At 38.9% G+C, this 25,004-nt stretch overlaps 1 protein-coding gene across 1 annotated transcript in view; it reads right to left on the reverse strand.

Moving 5' to 3' along the window:
* Positions 1 to 25,004, reverse strand: part of PEPD (peptidase D) — a 141,751-nt gene that overhangs the window by 47,279 nt on the left and 69,468 nt on the right. The window contains exons 10-11 of the mRNA XM_086469319.1: positions 16,665 to 16,733; positions 9,589 to 9,666 (exon numbers count right to left, since the gene is read on the reverse strand). Coding sequence (XP_086325445.1) covers positions 9,589 to 9,666; positions 16,665 to 16,733 — 147 coding nt within the window. The remainder of the gene's footprint in view (positions 1 to 9,588; positions 9,667 to 16,664; positions 16,734 to 25,004) is intronic.

A 25,004-nucleotide genomic window follows, 5' to 3' on the forward strand; every position in this document is an offset into this window, starting at 1 on the left:
AGATGTTTACTGAGAACTGTAAGGTACCTACTGAAAGTGAATAGTGTGAAGTTTGATATTTCTAATGCAGACCACCATTCTTAGCTGCTAACGTTTGGACCTAAGAGCCTTAGCTTTCAGTAGCTATTTTTGGACTTGCTGACCTGTGTTCCTCAGCCTGGACAAACAATCACCAGACATCACAGGAGTAGGTGAAGTGTCAGATCCTACTTACTGACTTTTACTGAAAACACTGTCAAGTTTTCTTATGTGTGTATGTGCACACTCACACACACACACGTGTCCATGTAAGTAAAAGGCTAACACTTCTAATTTTTTTCCATGATGAAAACTGGGGCAGTGTCCAATGGTACAGGTTCGTATAGATTTTTTAGATATCCTATAGCTGTTCTTGGGGTTGTTCAAGCAACCTCTAAATTATCTGTTCTCAAATGGAATCCACCAGACAGGGGTTTCAGAGTACTCTACAGAAGATGAGAACTGAATGCAAAAAACCAGACAAGATAGTTGCTAGCCTTTCCACGGACAGGTCCAAATGTTCAAGCCACATGCACAGTAATGAAGGCAGCAACTGGTATTTCAGAAAAGGAGGCTACCCATTCCCTAGCCAAGCGTGCTATTTTGCCAGCAAGAACATTTTTTCCTATTTGGAAGAAATACCTACTCTTCATGGCAGCACCTCAAGTTGAAAATATAGTACTGCAATGTACAACTGAAATCAGAAATATTCTTGCCTTAAACACTCAAATTGGCTCAGCGTAGATGTGGAGCAGTGTAACACTGGAAGTACTCCTCCTGAGGCCTCAGCTCTGCAAGACTGTGCCTTCACCATTGGGTAAAGTGGTTCTCTGAACAGACACAAGAGAACACCCAACAGTACCCCAAACACAGATACTGGGAATGACATCTGGTTTAGGGGGGATACACAAAGGGTGTGTTGGAGACCAAGCTGTACCTTCCCTCTGAGCCATATAGTGTTTAAAAGCCAGGCAGACTTCCTCTAAAATTGTATTTTGAGTTCACCACACCAAGAGCAAGAAGAAAGATTTTGCTACTGAAATCCATCCAAGATAAGCAACACCCATCAAGAGTACTTCTATCATACTTTATGCATATCTGTATTAACAAACACCACCACAAAAAGTGGATTACATTAAACACCATTTATCAATATTAATCAACAGCTACTAAAAAAATTCTAGATTTTACCCTGCTTGGTTTTTTTAGAGATCAACAGCCTAGTCAAATCAGTAGCCAAAGCAACTTCACACTTTCAAGTATTTTTCAGACTACACTAGGAATGCTAAGCTAAAACTATGACAGATAAAACCCATTCACAGGTGACAATCAAAAAGACATTTCACACACACTATAGAGAGCATAAAATTAAGAGGCAGACCACAACACGTTACTTAAAGGAAAGCTAAAATTTGTTGCAGCAAACATGCTATTAACACTTAGCTCTGCTTTGGTTAAAAGGCTTATACATTTCTGACAGTAGGCAACCTCACAGCCTGAATTAACCAGCACTAACAGAACATATACTCAATTAGAGCAAAATTATTGTTAATTCTAGTAAATATATTTTTCTATTTTTAATCAAATTCAATTTTTCTAGATTAGCATAAAATTAATGCAGTCTATAGGTACAATAGAAGGAAAAATACCTACACTTGATGAAAATACTAAATATTAATCAAACGAGAGGAATCAAGCCAAAGGGATTATTTCAGAAATGGATAGCCAGTTGATTTTGCAATCAACGAGTAAGTAGTAGCAATGTGCTTCGTATTATTATTAGAAACAAAACCATAACAACAAGTTGTTTCAAAACTGCAGACTGAAAGGTTAAAACTAACCATAGTTTTTGCATATTATTACAGCACCAAACTTCAAAATGCATAAAAAATGCATGAGGCCAAATGAAAATACTAGTCTCACCCACATAAAATACTTGAGCATTTACACCTGACACATTAATATCCTGGCATCTTAAAAGCAGTGCTTTCAAGAAGTAATAAATACCACATTTTGTTCCGTAGGATAAATCGTTTTAATAGCAGACAATGAAGTACTTGGGGTGGAAAAGGGAGGACTTCTATTATCTGATGCAAAAACATTGGCCAGTTCCTTCTTTTTAATGCAACATTGCCCCCACCTGGACAAACGAATTTTGGTTCATAGGTTGGCATTAGTGTAAAACTTGATGAAACACAGTGTAAATTCCAAAAAAGTTTGGAAAAGAGTCACAGCAAACTTCTATCATCTTTTGTAGTATACTTTTTTCAAGCTCACCTAAGTCTTTTAGTTACTGAAAGTCTTCTCAATATTTTCCTGAAATAAATGATAGCCACTAAAAAACCCTTTTGTATTATACACTTACTCATTCCTGCAAAAAAGAGAATAGTGCATTTTCTACAAGTAATACTGTACAACAGTAAGATAAATATGTTGATATAGTTTCTATGCAATATGTATACTGCATATGCATATTGTGTGTGTATATACAAAAGATAAAGGCACATAGCTTATACAGAAAATGAGAAATCTTTTGATTGTAGAAAACCATCTATTATGGTTTTAGATCAAAGAAGTAAAATTAACAAAGTAACTCCTGTTTTACCTAATAGAAGGCTTAGCCTTCATGAATAACCATGAACAACTGATTCTGACCAGTTCTTGCAATAAGCAACTTTCTTTTGCAATATTCTTCACACACCTTGGAGTGACCAACAACTCCAGGAAGCCTGAAAACTGTCCTTTGTCTCTTTTGAGTAATTAAAAAAATGAAAAGCCCCAAACACTTAGCATCTTCCCTCTCTGTTTCATCCAGAACAAACTTTCGCAACTACCTGTACTTGAACAAAGCTTCTGAAACTGAGAGGAGTGCTAGAAGTTAAACAGGGTGTTTTGACCACACCAGAAGTTATAATAATAAAAAAATTATTAAAAGGTACATACAAGTGCCAAATGGAAGGAAACAAACCCAAGTTTAACACAACTTGAGTGGAATGTACATTATACACATAAAGGCAGTGCTCCTGGAAGGCTTCTGTGCCTTTGCTCTGGCAAATACAACACATTACCAGTAAGAAAACACGCAACAATCATCTTCTTCCAGTGAGCACTTATTTTAGTGCCCCCTGGTGTCACTATTATTTTGATGCCTTAAATTTGCATTAGGATATTAAGGAAAGAAATAGAAACAAAAATATTCCTCAGAGTTCAATTATTCTGATAGTCTTTTTGCAACACTAGACTGCTTTCCATAACCCCTCTGTTACTTGACTAAGCAAATAATACCTGTTAATATAGCCAAGACATATTTAAACATTTAACGTAGATGCATTCTACTAAGACTGTACTTTTATGGCAGGATGTGTTCAATTTCGTGACACTAAGAAAACTTCCCTAGCGCTTAAATTCTGGTACCTGAATGCAATAAAACTATTTGCAGGTAAAACTTGTTTTACTGCCATCATCATCAGGTCATGAAAACAGGTGAGCTTCTGCAGCAGGAAATGTCCTGCTTCATCAAGGACACTGTAGTCTTTCCAACACTTTCACTGAAATCAGTAAGCTTAAATCTGAGAGTGCTAAAAGAAACAGTCAAGTAAAATAAGGCTTCATCTGGCAATCCAACCTGCTTCCATTTAAACTTCTAAATTTAGTTTTATTTTATAAATAGATAGTCCCACTGTGAATACAAGGCTAGAGGTGTCTCTCTCTAAGGTCTGCTGCACTTCACAAGGAGCTGATGCCGTACTCCCCTTATTTATGCTTTCACCCAAGCCCTCTTAATAAATTACACTCTGACCCTCACTCCAGGGAGGACTAATATCCCCCGCTAATTGCCCATGCTGCACCGGGCTGCAGACCCGCAAACGGACATACCAGAACGCCTGTCTTCCTTGAGGTGTGCAGAACAGACACAGCACAGCCTCGGGGCTCCACTGGCGAGGGCGCTCCGAGCGGGGTCCTGCCCACGTGTGGGGAAAAGAGACCATGCCATGCGTCCAGCAGATCTTTGTTAACATTATGACTTAGGAGGGTATGTCAAAGTGTTAAAAATGCTGAGTGCTTCAGCAGAAGAGACAATTATTTTCAGTATTTTGCAAAGCCAGAATGGATCAACTAACCCCCAAAAATGTCATTAAGTGCTTGAAGGTCAGTGAACTTGCCAGTAAAAGCTGCTTACTAACTGATGAACTTCGACTTAGACACATTTATCAGATGCCATAAAAAGACCAAGACCTGCAACTCCTGACACCTGCAGAAAACCATCTCAGGTAATAGCTGTATCTATTTCAGTGACATCTGGGGTCAGGCTTATTTTCTTACATTTCTATTATTTAAGTGTGAGCCTCATCATAAAGAATCAATCTTCATTTTAAGATCATAGAAAAATTTTCTATTTGTCAAATGTTGTAGGAGCCCCGCTGATCAACTGCAATAAAAGTCAACTCCTGACGTGCCCGTGGCATGCAGCAATGCCAAGAATCCACAAAGGCAGGCTGCACAAACTGCTAGGCAGCAAATTGAATGCAATAAACTATCATTTTCCTGAATACGTTCTCAAAATCAACCAGAGGTTTCCATTTTCTACAAGGGCTCTCTAACCACTGAATCAATCTCTTTCCCCAGTGCAAGCAAAAGCAAAATAGCTGCAAAAAGAGAGATCATGAGACACTTCCCCAGGAAGAACAACAACGCAAGTGATGCCATTCAATGGACAGGAGGCCCCAGGTGCTCATTTGCTCTTGATTTTTGTATAGCAGGGAGTCGGATCTCTGCTCCTTGAATTTATTTGTTTTTTTTTTTTTTTCTTCTTGAGTATCAACTTTTAATTTCATTCTACTCCCTACCAAACTCTGAAAGACCTTTGGTTATCCAAACTGTATGGTGGGGTCTGGGAGGGTGACTCAAAAACCCCTGGAAAATTTGGTTTTGTTACTTTCTGGCTCTGGCCTCTATGGAGGCCTCTTGTGTGCAGGGCAGGAGACTGCAAACTACAACAAGCACTTTTGCTTACAACTCAATTTTTCATATCACAAAACGTAGCTACAGCCTCCATATAGAAACAGCAGGCATCTTGGCACACAATGAGTAATGCAATACTTTGGGATAATGCAGTACATCTCAGTCTGGGCTCAGTTTCTATCCAAGCTGTCATAGCTTTAAGATGGCAGAAGAAAATCAGCATTTTTATGTTAGCCTGGTTGTCTGTCAGAACTGCAGGCCATGATTTGCAGCCTTCCAAGTAGAAGATCTTATTTAAAGATAATACCAAGTGAAAGGGTAGAGTGCCTAGAACAGCAATTCATGAGGGTGGGTCAGCCTAACCGTTTATGTGCATGACCTTTTGACCATGGACACAGTAAGACACTTGATTAGGAAAAGTATTTGGTTTAACCATATTAATCATACCACTTAAACACTCACCACATAGATGTTATAGCACATGAATTATTTATATGAAGCACTGACTTGCTATTACTGCAATATTTGCTTTTAATATCAGTAGCAGTTAAGTGCACATATCTACTGAATACCTGAACTTCCCTAAAAACATTGATTTCTATGTCAATCATATGCTTTGTGTTAATTAGGCATTTTGTTTTAATAATTAATAGACTGAAAACAACAGCCCTGCTAGCAATACAGTCCACATTAACAGGAAGTGTCAGAAATTTTCTTTACAGTCCTTGCCTTGCACTGAGATCTTTTGGCACAGAAACTGCACCTGTAAAAATGTGGATTATGATGCAGTGTCAGAGACGTAATTTCATACCAGTTTCTTACAGAAGTAATAAACCCATTTGATGTAGATTCATTTTCAAAAATGAACCTCATAAAACCAGGCTGTTCTAAACCTGCCACAGTTTTTAAAGGACGAGTCAGAATAACAGTCTTAAAAAAAATCTAAAATGCAATAGCACAAGCATTTTTGCCTACGATCTCCTGTTGATAATACCAAATCCTTGTAACTCATATTCTTAAAAAAGCAAAACAAAGCACACACTTGAGTGTTTCAGAGCCAAAACATTAGTCTTCCAAATGTATTTTTTCTAACATTCGGGTGCTTTATTGATTTATTTACTAACACTTACTGCACTTCACTGCTTTGTACATAAAAAAACCTTAGCAGCACATTTCTGCAAAACTCTTGAATGTCAGTCATATCCACTAAATAATGTTAAGAAAAAAGACATTAAATTCTACTGAATAATTTAATAAAAATCATACCAAGTACCCAATCTTCCGATTTTATTACATACAAGTATAGGAACCGTCAAATTAGATTTATACCAAACTACTGGCAGAAGCAGAAATAATCTTTAAAACACTTAAAGTAAAGCTATTTTTTCCCTATGTTCAGGGCTTCCTAAGATTATCCAACAGAGGGCTCCCAGTAGCTATTAAAAAGCTTAATTGAGAGCCAAATATATGAACTGTAACATATACATACAAATCAGCATACTGTCATTTTTAATAACTTGTTCTGTATGCACGTACACACGCACCTATACCCAATTCAGAAATTTGTAAAAGCATACACTAAAACCACCCAGGTAGTTCCTTCTCATACTTTGTATGCTGCTGAAGTATGCTAGCTCAAGACTTTTTCCAAAACACTATTTTTAGCTGTGGAAAATCAGTGCCTTTTTAAATCGTCTTTACACAAATGAAATTACATTTTCTTAACATTTCTTCACTCCCACTTGAGAAAAATACAAAGAAAATGATGTGGAGGAAAGTTTGACCACTACATGAGCATCAGCCAGTGTGAGGGGCAAGGGCAGAGGCTGAAGCTAGGGCAGGTGCTCATGCACATTGGAGCATTATTTGCTAAAGCTAATCTACACCTGACAAACTTCACCTCATCAAGACAAAGATGCGACTGGACCATTTCAGCAAGAGGGTATTTCAAATTAGGTTAAACCTTGTTCTCTTTGTTGAGATGGTTACAAAGTGGGGTTGCAGAACAGTAGTTTTGAAATGCTTAGCCAATCAATGTAGTTGCTAGATTATGCTTTTCTGACATTCAGGTATCTGAAGCTAAGAAAACCCAAACATTTTTTTAAAGATTTTGTCAATACAGCAGGAAATCTGAGTTTGCAAAGAGTCTTGGCACGTGCTTTTGGGGTTTTAGGAAGCCATCCACTAAACTGACATCACAGACTGTAAGTAAAAATGTCCTATATATACCCTTCACCCTGAAGTCTCCCAGTAATACTATTGCCCTCATCAATTAAAGGCCTTAATTTTAAATAGAGGACATCATAAGGCACTGTGGCATATCTTCTCTCAGTAACATACATGAGATTTCCTGTAGGCTACAGACATTTTTTAAAAAATTTAATCGAGTGCCACGGCCAATACAGTATCATGTTGGTGTGTCCTGCCTGATCAAAAAAGCCTCACAGCACATTATCTACTCAAACACAATGTGATCATAAGTCAAATCTATTGTCCTGCAATAAATTAATGTTAGTATTTGAAGAGTAAGCTATTCACCACAGATGAAGATAACACATAAACTATTGTACAAGAAGCTTTTAAAAAAGTTTTTACAGTTTTAAAAATAAATCACCTATCTGTAATTCAATAAGTTCATTCTGCAGATGTGCCCAGAACATTAGCCAACAAGGCATGTTTTTTTACTTCCAAGATTCAATCTGTTTTCCATAATAGGTTTAGAGCTTATCTATAATAATACCAATTTGCTTTCCTCCTCACCTTTACATTCAACTGTAAAAATACATACCTGCACCCTTTCTGCACATGCTACAAAAGTAATCTAACAGATATCCTCCACTGAATATCAGTGATTAACTCCTCCAAAAGTAACTGGACACGGACAGTTGGGTTGAGTGCACCCTCAGCAAGTTTCCTGACAACACCAAGCTGTGTAGTGCGGTTGACATGCTGGAGGGAAGTGAGGCCATCCAGAGGGACCCTGACAGGCTGGAGAAGTGGCCCACGCAAACCTCATGTTTTTCATGAAGTTCACTAAGGTCAAGTGCAAGGTCCTGCACCTGGGTCAAGACAAGCCCAAGCACAGATACAAGCTGGGCAGAGAACGGATTGAGAGGAGCCCTGCGGAAAAGGACTTGGGGGTGCTGGTTGACGAGAACTCAACATGACCTGACAATGTGCACTTGCAGCCCAGAAAGCAATCGCATCCTGGGCTGCATCAAAAGAAGCATGACCAGCAGGTTGAGGGAGGCGATTCTCCCCCTCTACTCTGCTCTCACCTGGAGTACTGTGTTCAGCTCTGGGGCCCCCAGCATAAGACAGACATGGACCTGTTGAAATGAGTTCAGAGGAGGGCCATGAAGATGATCAGGGGGCTGGAGCACCTCTCCTATGAGGATAGGTTGAAAGAGTTGGGGTTGTTCAGCCTGGAGAAGACTCCAAGGAGACGTTATAGGGGCCTTCCAGTACTTAAAGAGGGCCTACAGGAAAGGTGGAGAGAAACTTTTTACAAGGACATGTAGTGATAGGATGAGGGGTAACTATTTCGAACTGAAAGAGGGGAGATTCAGGTTACCTATAAAGAAGTTGTTCTTCACTATGAGCGTGGTGAGGCACTGAACAGGCTGCCCAGAGAAGCTGTTGATGCCCTGTCCCTGGAAGCGTTGAAGGCCAGGTTGGATGGGGCTTGGAGCAACCTTGTCTAGTGGAAGGTGTCTCTATGCATGGCAGGGGGGGCTGGAACTAGATGGATCTTTACGATCCCTTCCAACCCAAACCATTCCATGATTCTATGACTCTAATTCTGCACTTTTACAAATGTAGGCTTTTTGACCAAAGTCTTAGGAGGTGAAATACAAAAGCTATATTCTGGTATGTTACATGCCACATAATTAGGTTTGTCTTTCAATTTATAAGAATGTATTTGGTGCTTTCATTTACCTTGCTTTTACCTGCAGTCACACTGCAAAGCATGTGGACATTTAACACAAGTAGAAAAAACTCACGGTATTTGCAACTGCATTATGGCAATGCTACATTCTAGGCAAAATCCTTTTAGAAATTTTTGGCACAATACAGAACTAGAAGCACCCTGCCCTAACCCGAATTGAGATGAGTTTCATCTCCTCACACATTCAAAAGCCTACTTTCAGGCTACAGTGTCTGGGTGCACACAAGCATTTTGAAGATGTAATTCATATCGCAATTTGATGCAATTAAAAGTAAATTTAAAAGTAGCCAACACTCTCTTGATCCTCCACCCCATCATCAGAGCTGAGGTTTGGATCTGAGGTTCAAGACCAAACTCAGGTGCCAATTTTTGCAACTTATCTTATACTTAGAATACAGCCATTTCTGAAACTAAATTCTAAATGTCTTTGGCATAGAAGTGTTTGAAAACGATCTCTCCCCTTTCAACTGGAAATGCAGGTATACAGGACCTTTGGAAGAATCCTGACTAGTGTTGCATGCAAGACTACGTTCTATTTTAAAGGTCTGGACTTTCATCATTATGCAGCCATCACATATATACAAAGCGTACATACAATGCATATACGGAAACAGAGTAGTGCAATCAAAATATCAAACAAACACTAATCCTTTACTTACCACAAGTCTCCATCTTCAATAGTCTTATCGTTTGGGGCTCCAGCATGGCCATAGTGTAAAACAGATGAGTTCTCCCCACTGATACGTGAAAAAAAAAAATCAGCATGATTAATGGAAGAAGAAACATTAACATACATAACGTGAGAAGGAACATTGTAAACATGATATTGTAAACACCAGTGTATTCAAACATTAAACATGAAATTTTGCAGTTTGTGAGAACTGACGTAGGCCCTGCTCAGGCGTGGACTGTAGCTTGCTTAGCAGAAATGGGTACAGAATGAGCATTTTGCTACTCTGGCTGCAAGATCGACCTTTCTGCAGAAGGAGTTCGGCACAGTTCATATGAATACTTCCCACATCCCTGACAGTGTTAAGGAATCAGTTATGTAATTTTTCAACCCATACCCTTTTTTTTAATTACTAAGTGATCTGTTTCCCTCTGTGAGGTTAAATATACTGAGGCATAAAACCCAAACTTGCACTGGAGTCACATCTGATGTGTTTGAAACGCTGTAGGAGTCACCGGGACTGGAAAAACTCAGCTGTCCAAGTAAACGGTTCCAGTTCACCTCTGGCATGGCTACATGTGATCTCTGCTGGAGCAGATACACTGCACGCTACTTGGGCAGCATTCACAGCATACAATGTCTACAGCAATAATAGGCATAAGAACTGTCATTCCGTTCTTACCTCTTATTAAAAATCACAGTACAAAGACTTTTTATTCCTGGAAACCTTTCAGACTAAACTGTTGATTCACATGAACAAAACATCTCCAGAGAAGGATGGACCCTTGTTCTGTGCTTCTGAAGCTCCACAGTCCATTTGGTGACATATATTTGTCCTTGGTGTCCTCTCTTGTCTACTTATATTCCCCCAGGTCTACCAAACGTATCAGTTAAAAGACTGGCAAAGATCTCGAGCTTTACCTATTTTTCTTTTACTATTCTGCTGAGACAGAGCTTCTCTCTCTCTTTTTCTCTTCAGAAAGCTAGAAGAATTGTATCATATCCGAAAATACATGTGTTGGGGGGACATAGTTACTTTGGCATCTCACTGACCCCTCTAGCTGACTTGCCAGTCTGTATCTCACCTTTCATTAAACTGTATTGGTCATCCTGCTCAAATTTGATTCTTTCATGTTGTGATGTCAGAACAGCTTCATATCTTAGGTGAAAGGACTGTGAAACTCAGTTTCAATGAACCTCTGCTGTAGCTGGAGTAAATGTGCCATCTGACATCCTACTCATATTAGGCTTCTGATACGTGCAATTACAAAACCAGTGAACATGCAGCGTATCCAAAAAGAGACTACCTTCAAGATACATTAAGTACTTGTGATCAATTAGATATTTAATAGATCATTGGTCATTCAGATAGTAACTCCATGATTATGGAGTAGAAAGTAGGTGCCTTAAGTTTTTGAAGGCTCTCAATCCAAAAGGCTGGAATATGTTAATATTTTGAAAGCAGTAAGTTTTTACTGTTAAGAATTTTTTAGCATATAAGAATCACTATGTAATAAGGCAGTGAAGGACAATGTTGCAGAATCATGGGAACGATTTTCTGATACAAAGCATATTTCTTAAAATTATACACACTCCAAAGGGAAAAACTGAAGTTGTTAAATCAAGAGTTTAAAAACCTCACAGAATTAAGGCTGCAACAAATTTGTTTAGTGATGCAGGTCCAACCGCTTAAGCAGTTTTACAACCAGCTACTAGCTTCCTGGATGCCTGACTTGGGAACCTACGCTGTTGCGCAGATAACTAAGCATGGTCCCCCATAAAGCTTGCATGCAAGATGAAGCCAGACATGAGCTTCCTTCTGAGATGTCCTGTCTCCTGGGCACTGGTGGAATAATTCCTTCTGGCCACAGCTCCAGTTTTCCACACCAGGATACTTTCAAACTTAAGTTTGCACTGTCTGAAAAAACCATCTATAATAGGGCAAAGGACTGCTATCAAAAGAAAAGGGCCTTCTGGGCCAGGCAGTTTGTACGGTGGGAACCGCGTCTCCAGCCTCAGCTGTCTCCTTTCACATGCAGGTGACAGCAGTGGAGACAACTCCTACCTCTGCGTTGGACTATCAGCCTGACGAGAGGAGGCAGTGATCACTTCCTGCCTGAAGAACTGCTTCCCAGGTGGAGGGCTATGATTTTGGTGGGGTAGAACTTGGAAGCAACTGGAATGATCCTGGTGTTATGCATGACACTGTTTGTGAATCCACATGCTTGATGTTTAAGGAAAAACACAAAAATAATAAAAAAACCCAACACCTGGCATGCACACACACACTCACACAGACACACGCTCCACAGCAGTTTGTCAGGATTTTAACCGTAGATACTATTCCTTATCTCCCTCTAAAAATGGGGATAAAGGAGAAGCAAATAGCACATGCATATATTTATGATCAACTTTTAAAAAATTATCATGAAGCTTAAGGGCATGACTCCATGCTAATGTATTTGCAGATAGCTTGTTTACTTATCATCACATGCTAGCACCCTTGGTATCATATACCATACCAGCTGCATAAACAAGTCATATATTCAAATATGAGCACTGCACAAACGCTTTAAACAATAGACATTGCAAACACAAAGATGGGGGATTTCTTTTGCACATTTTAATGTAAAGGGTTTAGTTTACAAAATATTTCTGTAAGGTTCGGCACCAACTGTTATGGAAGATGCATAAAAAAATCTGGTTTTTAGCACCGTTAGTGAAGCGTTAAGCAGCACACAATCTTTCCTGGCATTTGAGACTCCTCATCTGTCACGCATATCTTGGCTCTGTCACTTAAACAGGATCGTACCACAGAGAGCACAGTTGGTGCTGAAGACCAGCTATGTACACCATATGCATTTCAGGGGTTTTTTATCTGTTCGAAGTGATTGGGGTGAGGTGGTCTGCTCACTTGGGACTGGCTCTGGCGGGTCCCCTCAGTTGAACACCCATTAGCAACCAAGGCACAGGAGACCTGCTCCTGAAAGCTCTCCAGCTGTTTTTCACCCAAAAGAAATCCAGCATATGCACTCCAGGACTGGTCCCTGGCTCTAAGCAAAGCCCTGCAGCTAGGGACAAGTGGGAGATCTTGCTTCAGAAATGCACTACAGACCCAATTTAAAACACCAATGTGGACACACTCCCAGCCCGTTCCTGCCAAGAGGTGCAAGTCCAATACTCCTCACAGGAAACATCTTTACCACCATCCTGAGATGAAGGCAGGAAAGATGCTTTAGGAGCAATGCTACAGAAGTGATGTGTACCCACAATTTAACTACTACAGCTAGCCAGAAATTGTTCATAATGATTCGGTTAGAATCATTCAAGGTGGCTTCAAAACAATATAAACAAAACCCTAGCCACTGGCACAGCAAATGAGCCTGCCTGTAGAAGCTATTTCTTTTCTTCCCAAGAAGCAACAGTTGAAAGGTCTGGCATTAGAGTGCCAAAGTTGTGGTTGAAAATGAAGCACTGTGGGGAGGTGTGGATCACTGGCAGCTCTGCTGCCTTCCAGAAGGTCAGCATCTCTGAAACCCACCACACGTGGGAATGCCAATGTCTGCCTTCAGGCAGCCAACCTGAAAAATTCTCCAAGAGATTTATGTGAATCTATTTTTATTCCTTTAATAATTTGCCTCTAACTGGTGCCAAAGACGTGTTTGTTACAGAGAGAATTGCGTGAAGTGGTAGAAAAGCTGCAAATTAACACCACTGAGAATGCAAAGAGTAGGAAAAGATTCATATTACTAGGAAAGGAAAAAAAGCCCCCCAAATACATTTTAGAACAGAAAACACTCTGAAAAAAAAAAAACCAACAAACTATTAGAAGAAAGAGAAAGAGGAGGAATGCCAGCAATATTTAAGAACAGGACTAAGCTGAGCATCAAGCATTACAAGAAGTGCAGCTGTTAGCTCCACATTAAGAACAACTAAAGAAAAATCAACAGACCATTAACTAAAAGAGCAAACTATTTCCACCATGATTTAAATAATTAAATCAATCCATAAGGAAGCATTAACAGCCTTCTCTCCACTTTTTCATCTAAGAGATGAAATCTTAAAAAGCCGAATTGAAAAGAAAGAAAAATGGATTCAGTAAGTATCCAAAAAGCTTTACTTCTGGTAATCCTCAGATAGAGGAAGGCATGTTACTACACTATGTCATTCTCAATCACTGGTATCATCTGCTGAGAGCTGCCTGGAGAGGTCTATCAAGAAGATTTGAACCTAAATCTAAGATGCCAGAGTATCCAGTAGCAGCTGACCATGGCTTATGCGGTGGCTGCAGAGATACTGATGCCTCCATCCGCACCTAACTCCAGTTGGAAACTCTGTGCCTGGTTAACAGTGGATGCCAACCACTGTAGGGTCACCAGAATACACTGTGCATGTAACTTAACCTTTGCTTCCCCCTTTGTAAAAATGGTTACTTGTTACACTGAGACACTGCAATGAATAATTCATTAGCATTTGAACACGACTTGGAAGGTAACACTTTGTAGGTTAGTGCTAAATATATCCAAGTACGTTTATTAAATACTACCATTCTCATTTAATTGCACTTACATGATGTCTGTTCGCGCTTCAAACCAACTACAAGTTGACAGGGTTTGACAGCATCACTAACTACAGAACTAACCTTGCTATGTGACGACCTGTAATGCTAACATATGTGCATTATTATTCTCAGCTGATTGGAGAGTGAATACATGCAAGTGAAGAATACATAAAGCATATTTGGTCACACCGAATATTAATTTACCATCTCTTGAAAAGTGTAACACTGGACAGGGACAGAAAGAAATGCATGCACTCAGCATGTGCCAAGTGATTTATTTCTGTACTGAAATACAGTATTGATTACTCTTGATTTCCAGCTTAGTGAGCACCTTTTCTAAAATCTGAATAGCAAACTTGTTTGTTATTTAAAAGCATGATTCTGTTGTATGGAAATTATTATCAGGACTGTAATATAAAAAGGGAAGATCCTGTCAAAATACTACATTTTTAAGTGTCAGAAAAACAAAAAAAACTCATCATGAGTAGAATAAAACATAACTATTCAAAACTCCTAATTGCAAAAGCTGTTTTTAATTGTAAATGTAGTTAAGTGTAATATTTACAATGCATGACATTTTCATGGTAATAAAAATGCCTATTATTTTTGCCATTATTATGTTAATTGAATTAATCAAATAGATCTACTTAGATTCATTTTATTAGGACCTAGCTTAAAACTGTTAGTATTATTCATTCTTACTTCATCACTCATAGCCAGAATATAGCAATTTACGGACAAAGGCCTTTGTATTCTATCCTACGTAATTTATTTTTTTTAAAATCAAGTTTTGTCTGCACTTTTAATTGTAGTGGTAGGTAGAACACCAGCTCCCAGCTACAACAGTGAGTCACAATATTGTTAGGATCTTGCATTTCAAAGGCAGCCCTTCTTCAGATATTAAAACCTCCAACGGTTCACAGGCAGCTCAAACACCACTCCCACAGCCTGCTAAGCCCCTCCAGTGTGGTGGGATGGGACACCCAGGAAGCTCCTGTCATTGCCCACTTCCGAACTACTGTGAGGGGCTTTCCGTCTGGGTTCCCTGAGTCACGTAACGCCAAGTCCTGAGGTTTTCAGTCCTGTGGTCACAAGGACCCACACAAGCATACAGTAGACATTTCTATAGGTTTAGCAAAGCCATTGATGTTCTCTAGCACCCAAACCAGGTCCTGCAACACGGGTTCTCATTTACTGTAAATGGATGTGAAGTCTGTATGGCTGCAAAAAACTATGCACAGAGAGAACTTGATTTTACAATCATAGCCTGTGACAATACCATAGAGATGGAGTCTCATTTCAGTAGGATGTTAATTCTCACGTTATATGACGGTACTTAAAACAGGAAAGTTTTCAGACAATTTAGGTGCACAGTTTGCCATAAAACTGCTCATGCTCCTGCTGCAATTTTGCATAAAAACTGGAAAACTGCATTTACAAATAAGTAATTCAGTAAACAGTAGAAAGAAGCGAAGACACTAATTATCCTTATTACCTCCAAAGCAATATAACATTATTGTCATTAATGTAAAAATTACTTTTTAAGTGTATGTGACTTTAGTGTAGGACAAATGTTTGTGAGCAGCAGCAGATCTACAAGTGGAACATATATACCAACATATATGCCTCATCTAACAGTCATATATCTCTGATTAGATTAATTCCACTGACCAAATAAGACTAACTTCTGCACAAAGCACACAGCTGTCCTTCAACATCTATCCTACACTATTCTCTTGAAATTCTGCAAATTAAAAATGTGCATTTCTACAACTGCAGAGAGAACTTCTATAAGACGTTCCTGAACACACCACCTTCAACACTAGCTATTCAGGAAGAAAAAGAAGGAGCAAAAAAATTTCCAAATTCCAAAAGATCAGTTTAATCGCATCCTAACCTTTGAGGCAAAGAATTTTGAGAATGATATGAAATACTTAATGTGTATTTCAAAGACAGTATTTTTGAGCAACAGAGAATAGTTCTAAAGCCTTTCTCCATAATGCTATTTAATAAAAAAGCCAATTGCAGCACAAATGTGAGAATAAATGTGATCTTGGCAGTAGGAGCAGTCATTGAGGAATCTCTAAAGCGTAACAGAATCTGTAACAGAGTTATTTCTTTAAGACACAGAGCTAGCCACCTTTTTTTTGGCTTTTCCAGAGAATGCAGTTCAAAACTCAACTCTGGTGGCACTTGCAAACACATCATGTGCCTAAAGGAACAATTTTTCAGATATCCAGAGGGAAACTGACTGTAAAGACTGCAACAGTTGCACCAGGGGAGGTTTAGATTGGACAACAGGAAAAATTTCTTTACTGAAAGAGTAGTTGAAAATTGGAATAGGCTGCCCAGGGACGTGGTGGAGTCACCAATCCTGGAGGTGTTCAAAAACCATGTTGATGTAGCACTCGTAGACATGGTTTAGTGGGCATGGTAGTATTAGGTCCATGGTTGGACTTGATGATCTTAGAGGTCTATTTCAACCTAATGATTCTATGACTTACCTGCCACAAATGCAAGTGTAGGAAGTGTGACGCATGCCACCTCGAGCATAGCAGTAGTGCTGGAACAGGCTGCAAAGAAAGGAAGCTAGTAATTAATAATATATTCAAAACCACCCCAATACACAGAAAAACAAGTTTTGCTCAAGTACAGCTGTGTTGGTGCAAATCCCCGGCTGCCCAATGAGGCGCTCTGCTCATTTCTGCACAGCTGAGCACTCAAATTCACCCCCATCCACAGCTCAGCAGTCTTGCAGAGCATCACATGATTTCCACAAAGCTCGTTAAGCCACTCTGCAGCACAGAAAAGGGGCTGGAGTGCAGCTCCGTAATTTTAAATGGCAAGTTGGTTTCCTTAACAACTCCACATATAAAGGCAAATAATTGTTGGCAAAGGGTAGTTCATCTGACCATAGAACGAATGGGATGGCAACAGTTAAATGCTGAAGCTGGCCAAACTCTCCGAAGTGAGGTGGAGAAAACCACTTCTTACTGCATTTCAGGTACACAATCACATCCATGATCCTCATGTTCAACCCTGCCGCCTTCAGTCTATGGCATGTAGATTCAGCAAAAGTGAAGTCCAACCAACCCCTCACAGGGAATGAGCTCGCCAGACAAGGCAAAGCTCTTCTTCAAAATAATTTCAGCAGAAGCTTTCTAACTTTTACCACCTCAACGACACCCTCTGCTGAGAGCTGAACTAAATATCCCTATGTATGTGTGAAGCCTGAATTGCATTGACCATGCTGTACACCCTCCTCTCCAGAGAAGCCAGCAAAGCTCTCCCATTAAGTCAAGCCAGACACTTTCTGCTAGCATCACAGTCTATGCCGGAATGGATGGTCCCACGTTTTTGTCTGTAGCACAACAGACACAGAGAAAACTAAGATTATTCAATTTCAGATTGTGGTACCGCTACGATCTCCCCCTGCCCAAACACGGAAAAAAAACTAACACAGACTCAATCCCAACAGCCAAAAGGTAATGTGATAACATTAGGCTCTCCTCAACACCCTATAAACAACATTACAACACAACATTGTTTGCTTTTGTGTGTGTGAGGGACAGGGAAAGCAAGGGAAGGGAGAGCGGCCCTGTGCCCTCCAGCATTCCTCTTGCATTGCCGTCCCGCTGGAGGAGCTGTTTGGCCTTAAAAGCATTAAAACATTTTCATCTTCACTGTCAAAGTCCCTTTCACATGAGGGCAGATGTGCCCAAAGCACAATTAATATAGGATTAGGTGCTTTAAGAGCTAAGCGCATATCATGGATCCTTTTATTCTTTTTGAAATATGCTCTAATTACAATCCAATTCCCTTTAATACTGAATAAATTTCAAAAATTCACTTGTTCTAATACTGTTGAAATAATTTAATTCAACAGAGTGACAATGGCACTATTCAAAGAATAGAGATGTTGTGATTTTGTCCTTCTGAAGCAGCAATCCACAGAACACAATTCAACTTCTTTGAAGGATATTAAAGACACCACATGCTTGTAAATCCAAACCAGATTTTAAAATTACACAAAACAACAGTATTTAAAGAGAAACAAAACAAAACATACAAATTAATCACACAAGGAAAAAGAAAAGCCTACATTTAGAGACTTAGTAGGGAGACCCAGTTTACAAGATCTCTTTTCTGCTCAAAACGCTGTGGTTTTACAAGGTAGAAATACTAATTTTGTATTGCCCCAGAAACCAGTAATGACAAAGAGTAGGTCAAATGACAGAGAAGCTAAGGAGAAATTCTGACACGGTGGGAGCACAGCAGAGATATCGCTAACTTGAGCTAATAAAATTTACCACCTCAACCATCATTTGCTCTGATGCAGACTTTTTTTTTTCACTGAATGGACATTTCACATGGAAACAAAGTTACAGATCTGCTTTTCCCTAGTACGCTTGCCCGCAAGGTTTATTCTGTAAGACATGACACTATGCACAAACATTTTGCACAATAACATATTATACTGTTATAGATGTATAGTTACATTCTACGAAGCAATTCTTAGTGTATTTTACAGACCCTTCACCTTAAATGATTGAATAAACCATCTCCTCTAGACAGCAACTTTCAGTAACCTTCTAAAGAGCTTTAAAAATGAAATAATGAAGGTTGTAAACATCTTTCCATCATCAGTGATGAAGGGATAGCAGGGTTTATTTTTCCATATGACAGCTGATCACATATTCATGGTTGCCTTTTATATGAAACTGTGCTGCTGAGTAATAGTATTCACCTTTTGCAGTATTCCCCGATTAGCAGTAAAAAGTGGTAAATAAATTAAGACATGCTTCGTATAATCCAGCTGTTGCCTGAACTTTGTTTCCGTTTTCTCTAAAAAAGGAACCTGGCTGTTTCAGCAAACATTATGGACTTTCTTTTAAGAGTAACTAAGAAGTGGTTGTTTATGTGACTAAGCTGAAGATAGTACAGCTTTGCCAAGTAATGAGTTTTCTGCTAGTAAAACTACTCACATCACTTCTTTAAATTTACTTTTTTGGGCTATGACTCATTAGAAACATGTTGATTCAGTTGGAAGAAAAAACATTTCTATTAGAGACAGCCAACATCCTTGTACAACATGTCTTAGACAAGTGAAGGATTGCATATCCCTTCAATGGCAAATGCTGGCTTTTCAAAGCTGAAGGATGTATATGTAGAATTATAGAAGCTGCCAGTACTTTGTAGCTAAAATCCCGGTTCCACTGAAGTTAATGCATCTTCTTCTACTTGACTTCTTCACATCAGGATTTCACTGTCTACACACTGCAAGAACCTTTACCCAAAAGTGCGATACAAAAGTATAAAGTCTGAAATAGTTGGATGGAATATCATTTAATCTGGCAGTCCACAAATACTGCAAATACTGCATCTTGAACGTTGCCTGGTCTTTTTGATTGGAGGATGTGTGTGTTTAGGCAGTTTTATGTTGGTGCTGGATGCTTTCCCGTGAGCTTTTAATGCAACCAACACTGATACAGAATTTAAGCACCTTTTTTGTCTTCTCCTTCTTTCATGGGTTTCAAAGCCCTCTGTCATGTTTTATGCAGCATTTCCCTGGCGGGTATATTTATTACTTATCATGCATGTACTACCTTGGTGGTGTATACAGGTCAGCCATTGGTATATTTACAAGTCAGATGTTACCTTTTAAATGCATGCAACTTTGTTTGAGCTGGCATGTATTTCGCGTTGCTTTTGAAACGATTTTTTTTTTTTTTTAAGAAAAATAAATGTAGAAGTACATCCTGGGTTTGGTGTTTTTTCTTTTTGCCAAAAACATCAGCTTCTTTAAACGACTGACAACATGTGGAGATTGAAGGTAGTTTTACAAACCTCACTCTTTTTTCCATTAGCTTAAAAAAATTAGCCACCATCAACTCAAGTAAATCTGACATGACCGCGCCTGCCCCCGTGCTTGCAAATTTGCTGAGGCACAAGACAGTGTTATCCCAAATGTTCTGCTGAGTCTTGACTACCTTATTGACTATACTGACTTGAGAGAGAAGAAAACTCTGCTTTCAGAAATAATGGGTTCTCCATCGTTAGAAATAACGGGTTCTCCATCATTAGAAATAACAGAAAAAGTATATACTTGCTGTTTTTGAGATCTTGTGGAATATTGTACACATCCAAACAAATCTCCAGAATGCTTATAAAGCCTCAACTTCAAAACAGCCTGAAAACCCATTGAAGTAAAACCTGCTACGGATAGTCTTTCTGACAAATTATAAGAACCACTGACAACAATGCTTGTGTCTTATGTTCATCTTTGGTCCAGTTTCTACTGCTATCTAACGTGCACTGGCAATTACAATCAGATCTGTGCTATGAATGTAAATTGAATCAAATAAAGTACTTTAATGTTAACAGTTTTCCTAACTTATGTGGATTTACAGAATAAAGGCACTTAAAGCAGGAGGGATAGAAACTATCTGTAATGACTTTGCTCACACTTTTTAATTATTTCCAGATCTTCCTCATCACTAGAATACGACATAGCCATACACAGTCAGCAGAATGGGATTTTTATTTCCCAAAAGAAGTAAACAAGTAATCTCTAATGTGAATTATTGTCCTTAGCTCTTGAGTTATAACAAACGTTTATAAGAAAACCACATTTGTATTTCTCAGCTATTCACTCCCAAAACCAAGACACTTCCAGACCAAAGAGGTTCAATTTCTAAATAAAAATCCAATTGAGTATTTTGGCCTTTATCTTACCAAACAGGTAAAAACAGGTAATTACAGAAAATGCAGTAAGTATGGAGAAAAGAAAGATAGGAAGGGAACAGAAAGTGGCAAGAATATCTGATAAAAAAGTATTAAAAACTTAAGCCAAGTTTCTATAACATTGCCCAATACCTTCCTTGATGGCATCTTCTGCTAGTCCCTCTACACGAGTCCCACATCCTTAATTACAGCAAACTGCTGCAGAACAAGACATGCATGTCACTTTGGGACGGAGAAACAATTACTCATCTCAAGGTTTCTGATGAAGGAGGATCAAAACCACTGAATAATCCTGTTCATTATTCTCAGATACTGGAGCCACATCAAGAACATCTGCTGGACACTGGTAGTTCAGGTATTAGATTTTCAGACTGTATATCAGAGATGTGCTGTCAGAAATTCAACTGGTCTTGTGAAGCATACAATGTACAGAAGAGTCAAGGTCACTAATGTGTTAATATCTCATTAAGGTGCTTATAGTGAAAATACAATATTTATATATAAAATTTTTCACACTAGATGACTCACTGATCTGAGGATATTTCAGATCCGTAATAATTTCTTCAGTGAACCTTTGAGAAAGTTGCCTCCTAATAAAAAGAAACCTTTACAAACACTTCAAAAATAGTATTCTTTGAACACAGCCCTTGAGACTTGCCTTGAAATGCAAGCAGGTGGTTTTGAACTATAAATTGGAAACCACAGCAGCTTAAGGGAGTTCTGTACAGAAGTTGTAGGATTTTCTGTAGCTTCCTTTTTTTTTTTTATAAGTACAGTTGGAAGATGTAGGTGAATATCTTAGTTACCTGCGCACCGAATTACTTTCAAATTACTAGAACATGCCCTTATGCTTTTGAACTGTGTAAATATCAAGCATAGCCATGAGACAGGCTAAAACCCAAGGCTTCTTTAAAGAATTCACAAAAGGCCAAATTTTCCATGGCCGATCTCTCTATTTATACCAGGACTGAAAGCCATCATTTTGATCATTTAGACACACAAATATCTTCACATGAAAAAGCTACAAAGCCCAAATAACAGAAAATTGTTAAGCCACAGTAAATACAATTTGTCCATGACATCTAAAGTATTTATAATTAGCACCAAACTAGGCTGCAAGAACTGCCCACAGAGGAAAGAAGAGACGTCAGTAACAGCCCATCAGTGGACACACGAGCGAGGTGAGCCACGCTTACTTTAATCCCACACTAGACACTGTGAGGTTCTTAAATACAGACCATTTTTCTTTGTTAACCAATTTATTTTGGTAATGTCATTTATTTTCCATGGGCAACTAGATGCTTTAAGGCTTGGTTTATCTAATCGTATTTTCATTTAGTTCACAACACAACACTGCAGTACTAAAAAACACGTCGGAGGCTGGTTAATGCATAAAAAGTCAGTACTTCATTGCGAAAGGATAAAGAGGAGGAGTGGAAAAGAGTAGGTGAAATAATCCAGTTGTCACGGTTTGAGGCTGGGCCGGCCACTAACGAATGACAGACGCTCTCTACTAACCCCTCTCCCCTCCCAAAAGGGAAAAGGAGAGAGAACAAGGGAGAGAGACTTTACGGTTTGGAAAAGAAAACTAAAACAGCTTTAATGGAACAATAACAATAAAAGAAAAGATAATAATAAGAATAAGGAAAAAATGAAATATATACAGTATGTACAAATATATACAAAACCAATACCGAACCCAACTCCCCCCCACCCTGATGACAATACGTCACCACCACACCGCAGGGCTGGCACTGGGGCAGTCCCAGGCTGGACTCGGCAGCAGACAGGGACGGGATGCAGGAGCTGGACTCAGGCACTGGATTCAGGGATGCACGGATCAGTCCTCCTCAGATGTCGGCCATCGAAGAAGAGCGAAGGGGAGAGAAGGGGCGAGACCCTCGTGATCTCTCAGCTTTATACTGAATATGACGTCTATGGGATGGAATACTCTGTTGGTCAGGTTTGGGTCACCTGTCCAGTTCGCTCCTCCCTGTAGGTGCGACCCTTTTCACTCCTGGCACCCCAACACGGAGTACAAGATTTAGCAGTGACCTTGGTCGCCATAAGAACAAGTATAAGCAAGGGCCTCTCTGCATACCATTCCTTGGTACGAACTATAAACACCAGGCCTTATCACTGCTAGGAGCAGTCACTGTCTGGAAAAACATGCTGCTGTTTCAGAAAGTGCTGGTAGAGGAGACTTAACTGAAAAGTTAAAGCACTAAAACAGAATTAGTTCTGATTTAGCCCAAACCAGGACACCAGTTTACTACTGATGAACAAACAGTGGATTACAAACTTGCAACAGAACTAGAAAAGTAGTACCACGAACAGATGAGCAAAGGCTTCTTCTACACTTTGGAGACAATATCATTAAAGATTTACGAGAGCAATGTGGTTATTTAAATGGTCTACATGACTGGAAATTGTTCACAACAGAACTTACTGCTCCATGAACAACAGGAAACAAAACCACTCTATGCATTGACTTCTTAAACCTAACTGTTCAGGCTACTTCTAATGAAAATTTTAAAGATTCAAACCGTTGGTTGGGTTATTTTGCATGTTCATGGAGTAGAGCTGCTGAAGCTTACTATTGACCAGAAATACTGAAAGTAGCTATATTTTGAAGCATCTCTATTTAAAATCGTCCTAATTTCTATCATGCACAAGCAGAAATAATGTGTTATTTAAAAAAAAAAAAAAAAGTTGATCCTTCTGAAATCCAACATCTAGATTCTGTTCTCATTTTTTTATGTGTTCTCTTTAAGTTATTTTTATTTATATGCAGCAGGCTCTAGATAACAATAGGTCCTTAGAAGAGAAAAATGTTACTTGAGTTCAGCAGGGATAGAGGAACTGTAACTTTAGCAAGAAGGAATGACACATGAAACTGGCAGCAAATTAATGTAGCTACAGTGCAGAACACCTATTATGAAATAATAAAAAGCTGTGTAAAAGCAGCACAGAAGTGAGTAGTCTCACCTTTCTAATCAAAAATTCATGTTGGTATTTCTAAATGTGCTACTTCCCTTTACTAAAACGGATGACAAGCCAGAGTTCAGGGCAAGAACAGAGAGTAAGATTACCCCAAAATGCAGATCAGAAGGAATGCCTTTCCTTCAGGAAATAAAGCCCACCAATGCAAAACCATTTCACCAGCCATTAATGCTACTTGGAAACCAGAGACACATTACATAGAAAGACCACAAATAATACAAAACTCGGCACCATCACATATGTCATATATGATTTGCAATGATTGAAGGTAATTGATAGTATCAGTTCAAGAACAAAGAGTTTAGGTGAGGGGTAATTAGCATTTTAATTGCATAATGGGGAATTATAAATTACCTGTCTTACGTAAAGAATAACTGAAGAGATTATATGACATTAGCTGATATTTCATCTAAACCACACGGGCTGATGAATTTAGAGAATCTGGAATTGCATTTTCCTCACACACGCACATTTTCTTTTTGTTTTTTTCATTTCATGGCTGTCCTTTTATTACCACAGTTAACTATTCCACAGGAAGCAACTTTTTCCACATCATTTATTTTTGAATAATTTTTGGTACACAGAACAAAGAAACAACATGACTCTACAATACTACAGTAGTTTAAGAATGCCTGTGGATTTATCTCCCCTTCTTTCTCCCAGAAGATTGATATGTTTCTTCTAACAGCTCTGTTTGAGTTTAAAAGCTGGTTTGTTTTTTTTTTTTTCCCCAGTATGAGGAAAGGGCAAGAGTTTTAACAGATGTGGTTTTAAAGAAGTGCATATACTCACTCTCACTTGATTTGACTTTCATCTAATTCTACGCTGGTGAAACTTTTCTGTACCTCACTCTGAAAATTCATAAAATTATGCATTTTCACAGAAGTTCTGCTAACCCATTTAATTACCAACATTCAAATACAAACAATGATTATGTAAGTCTATAACCTCATACTCAGATGCTGCTTTTCCAGAACCTGGGCAAGACAACTCAACTGGTACCCGTGAGACAGGACAGTTGCCAGAATGCTCTGTAAATACACCTTTTCAATAGTCTTTAAATTAACACTCAAGAAGCCTTTTAAGGCTTCAAGTAT

The sequence above is a fragment of the Leptosomus discolor genome, chromosome 8 (assembly GCF_034619465.1).
Source record: "Leptosomus discolor isolate bLepDis1 chromosome 8, bLepDis1.hap2, whole genome shotgun sequence".
Lineage (NCBI taxonomy): Eukaryota > Metazoa > Chordata > Aves > Leptosomiformes > Leptosomidae > Leptosomus > Leptosomus discolor.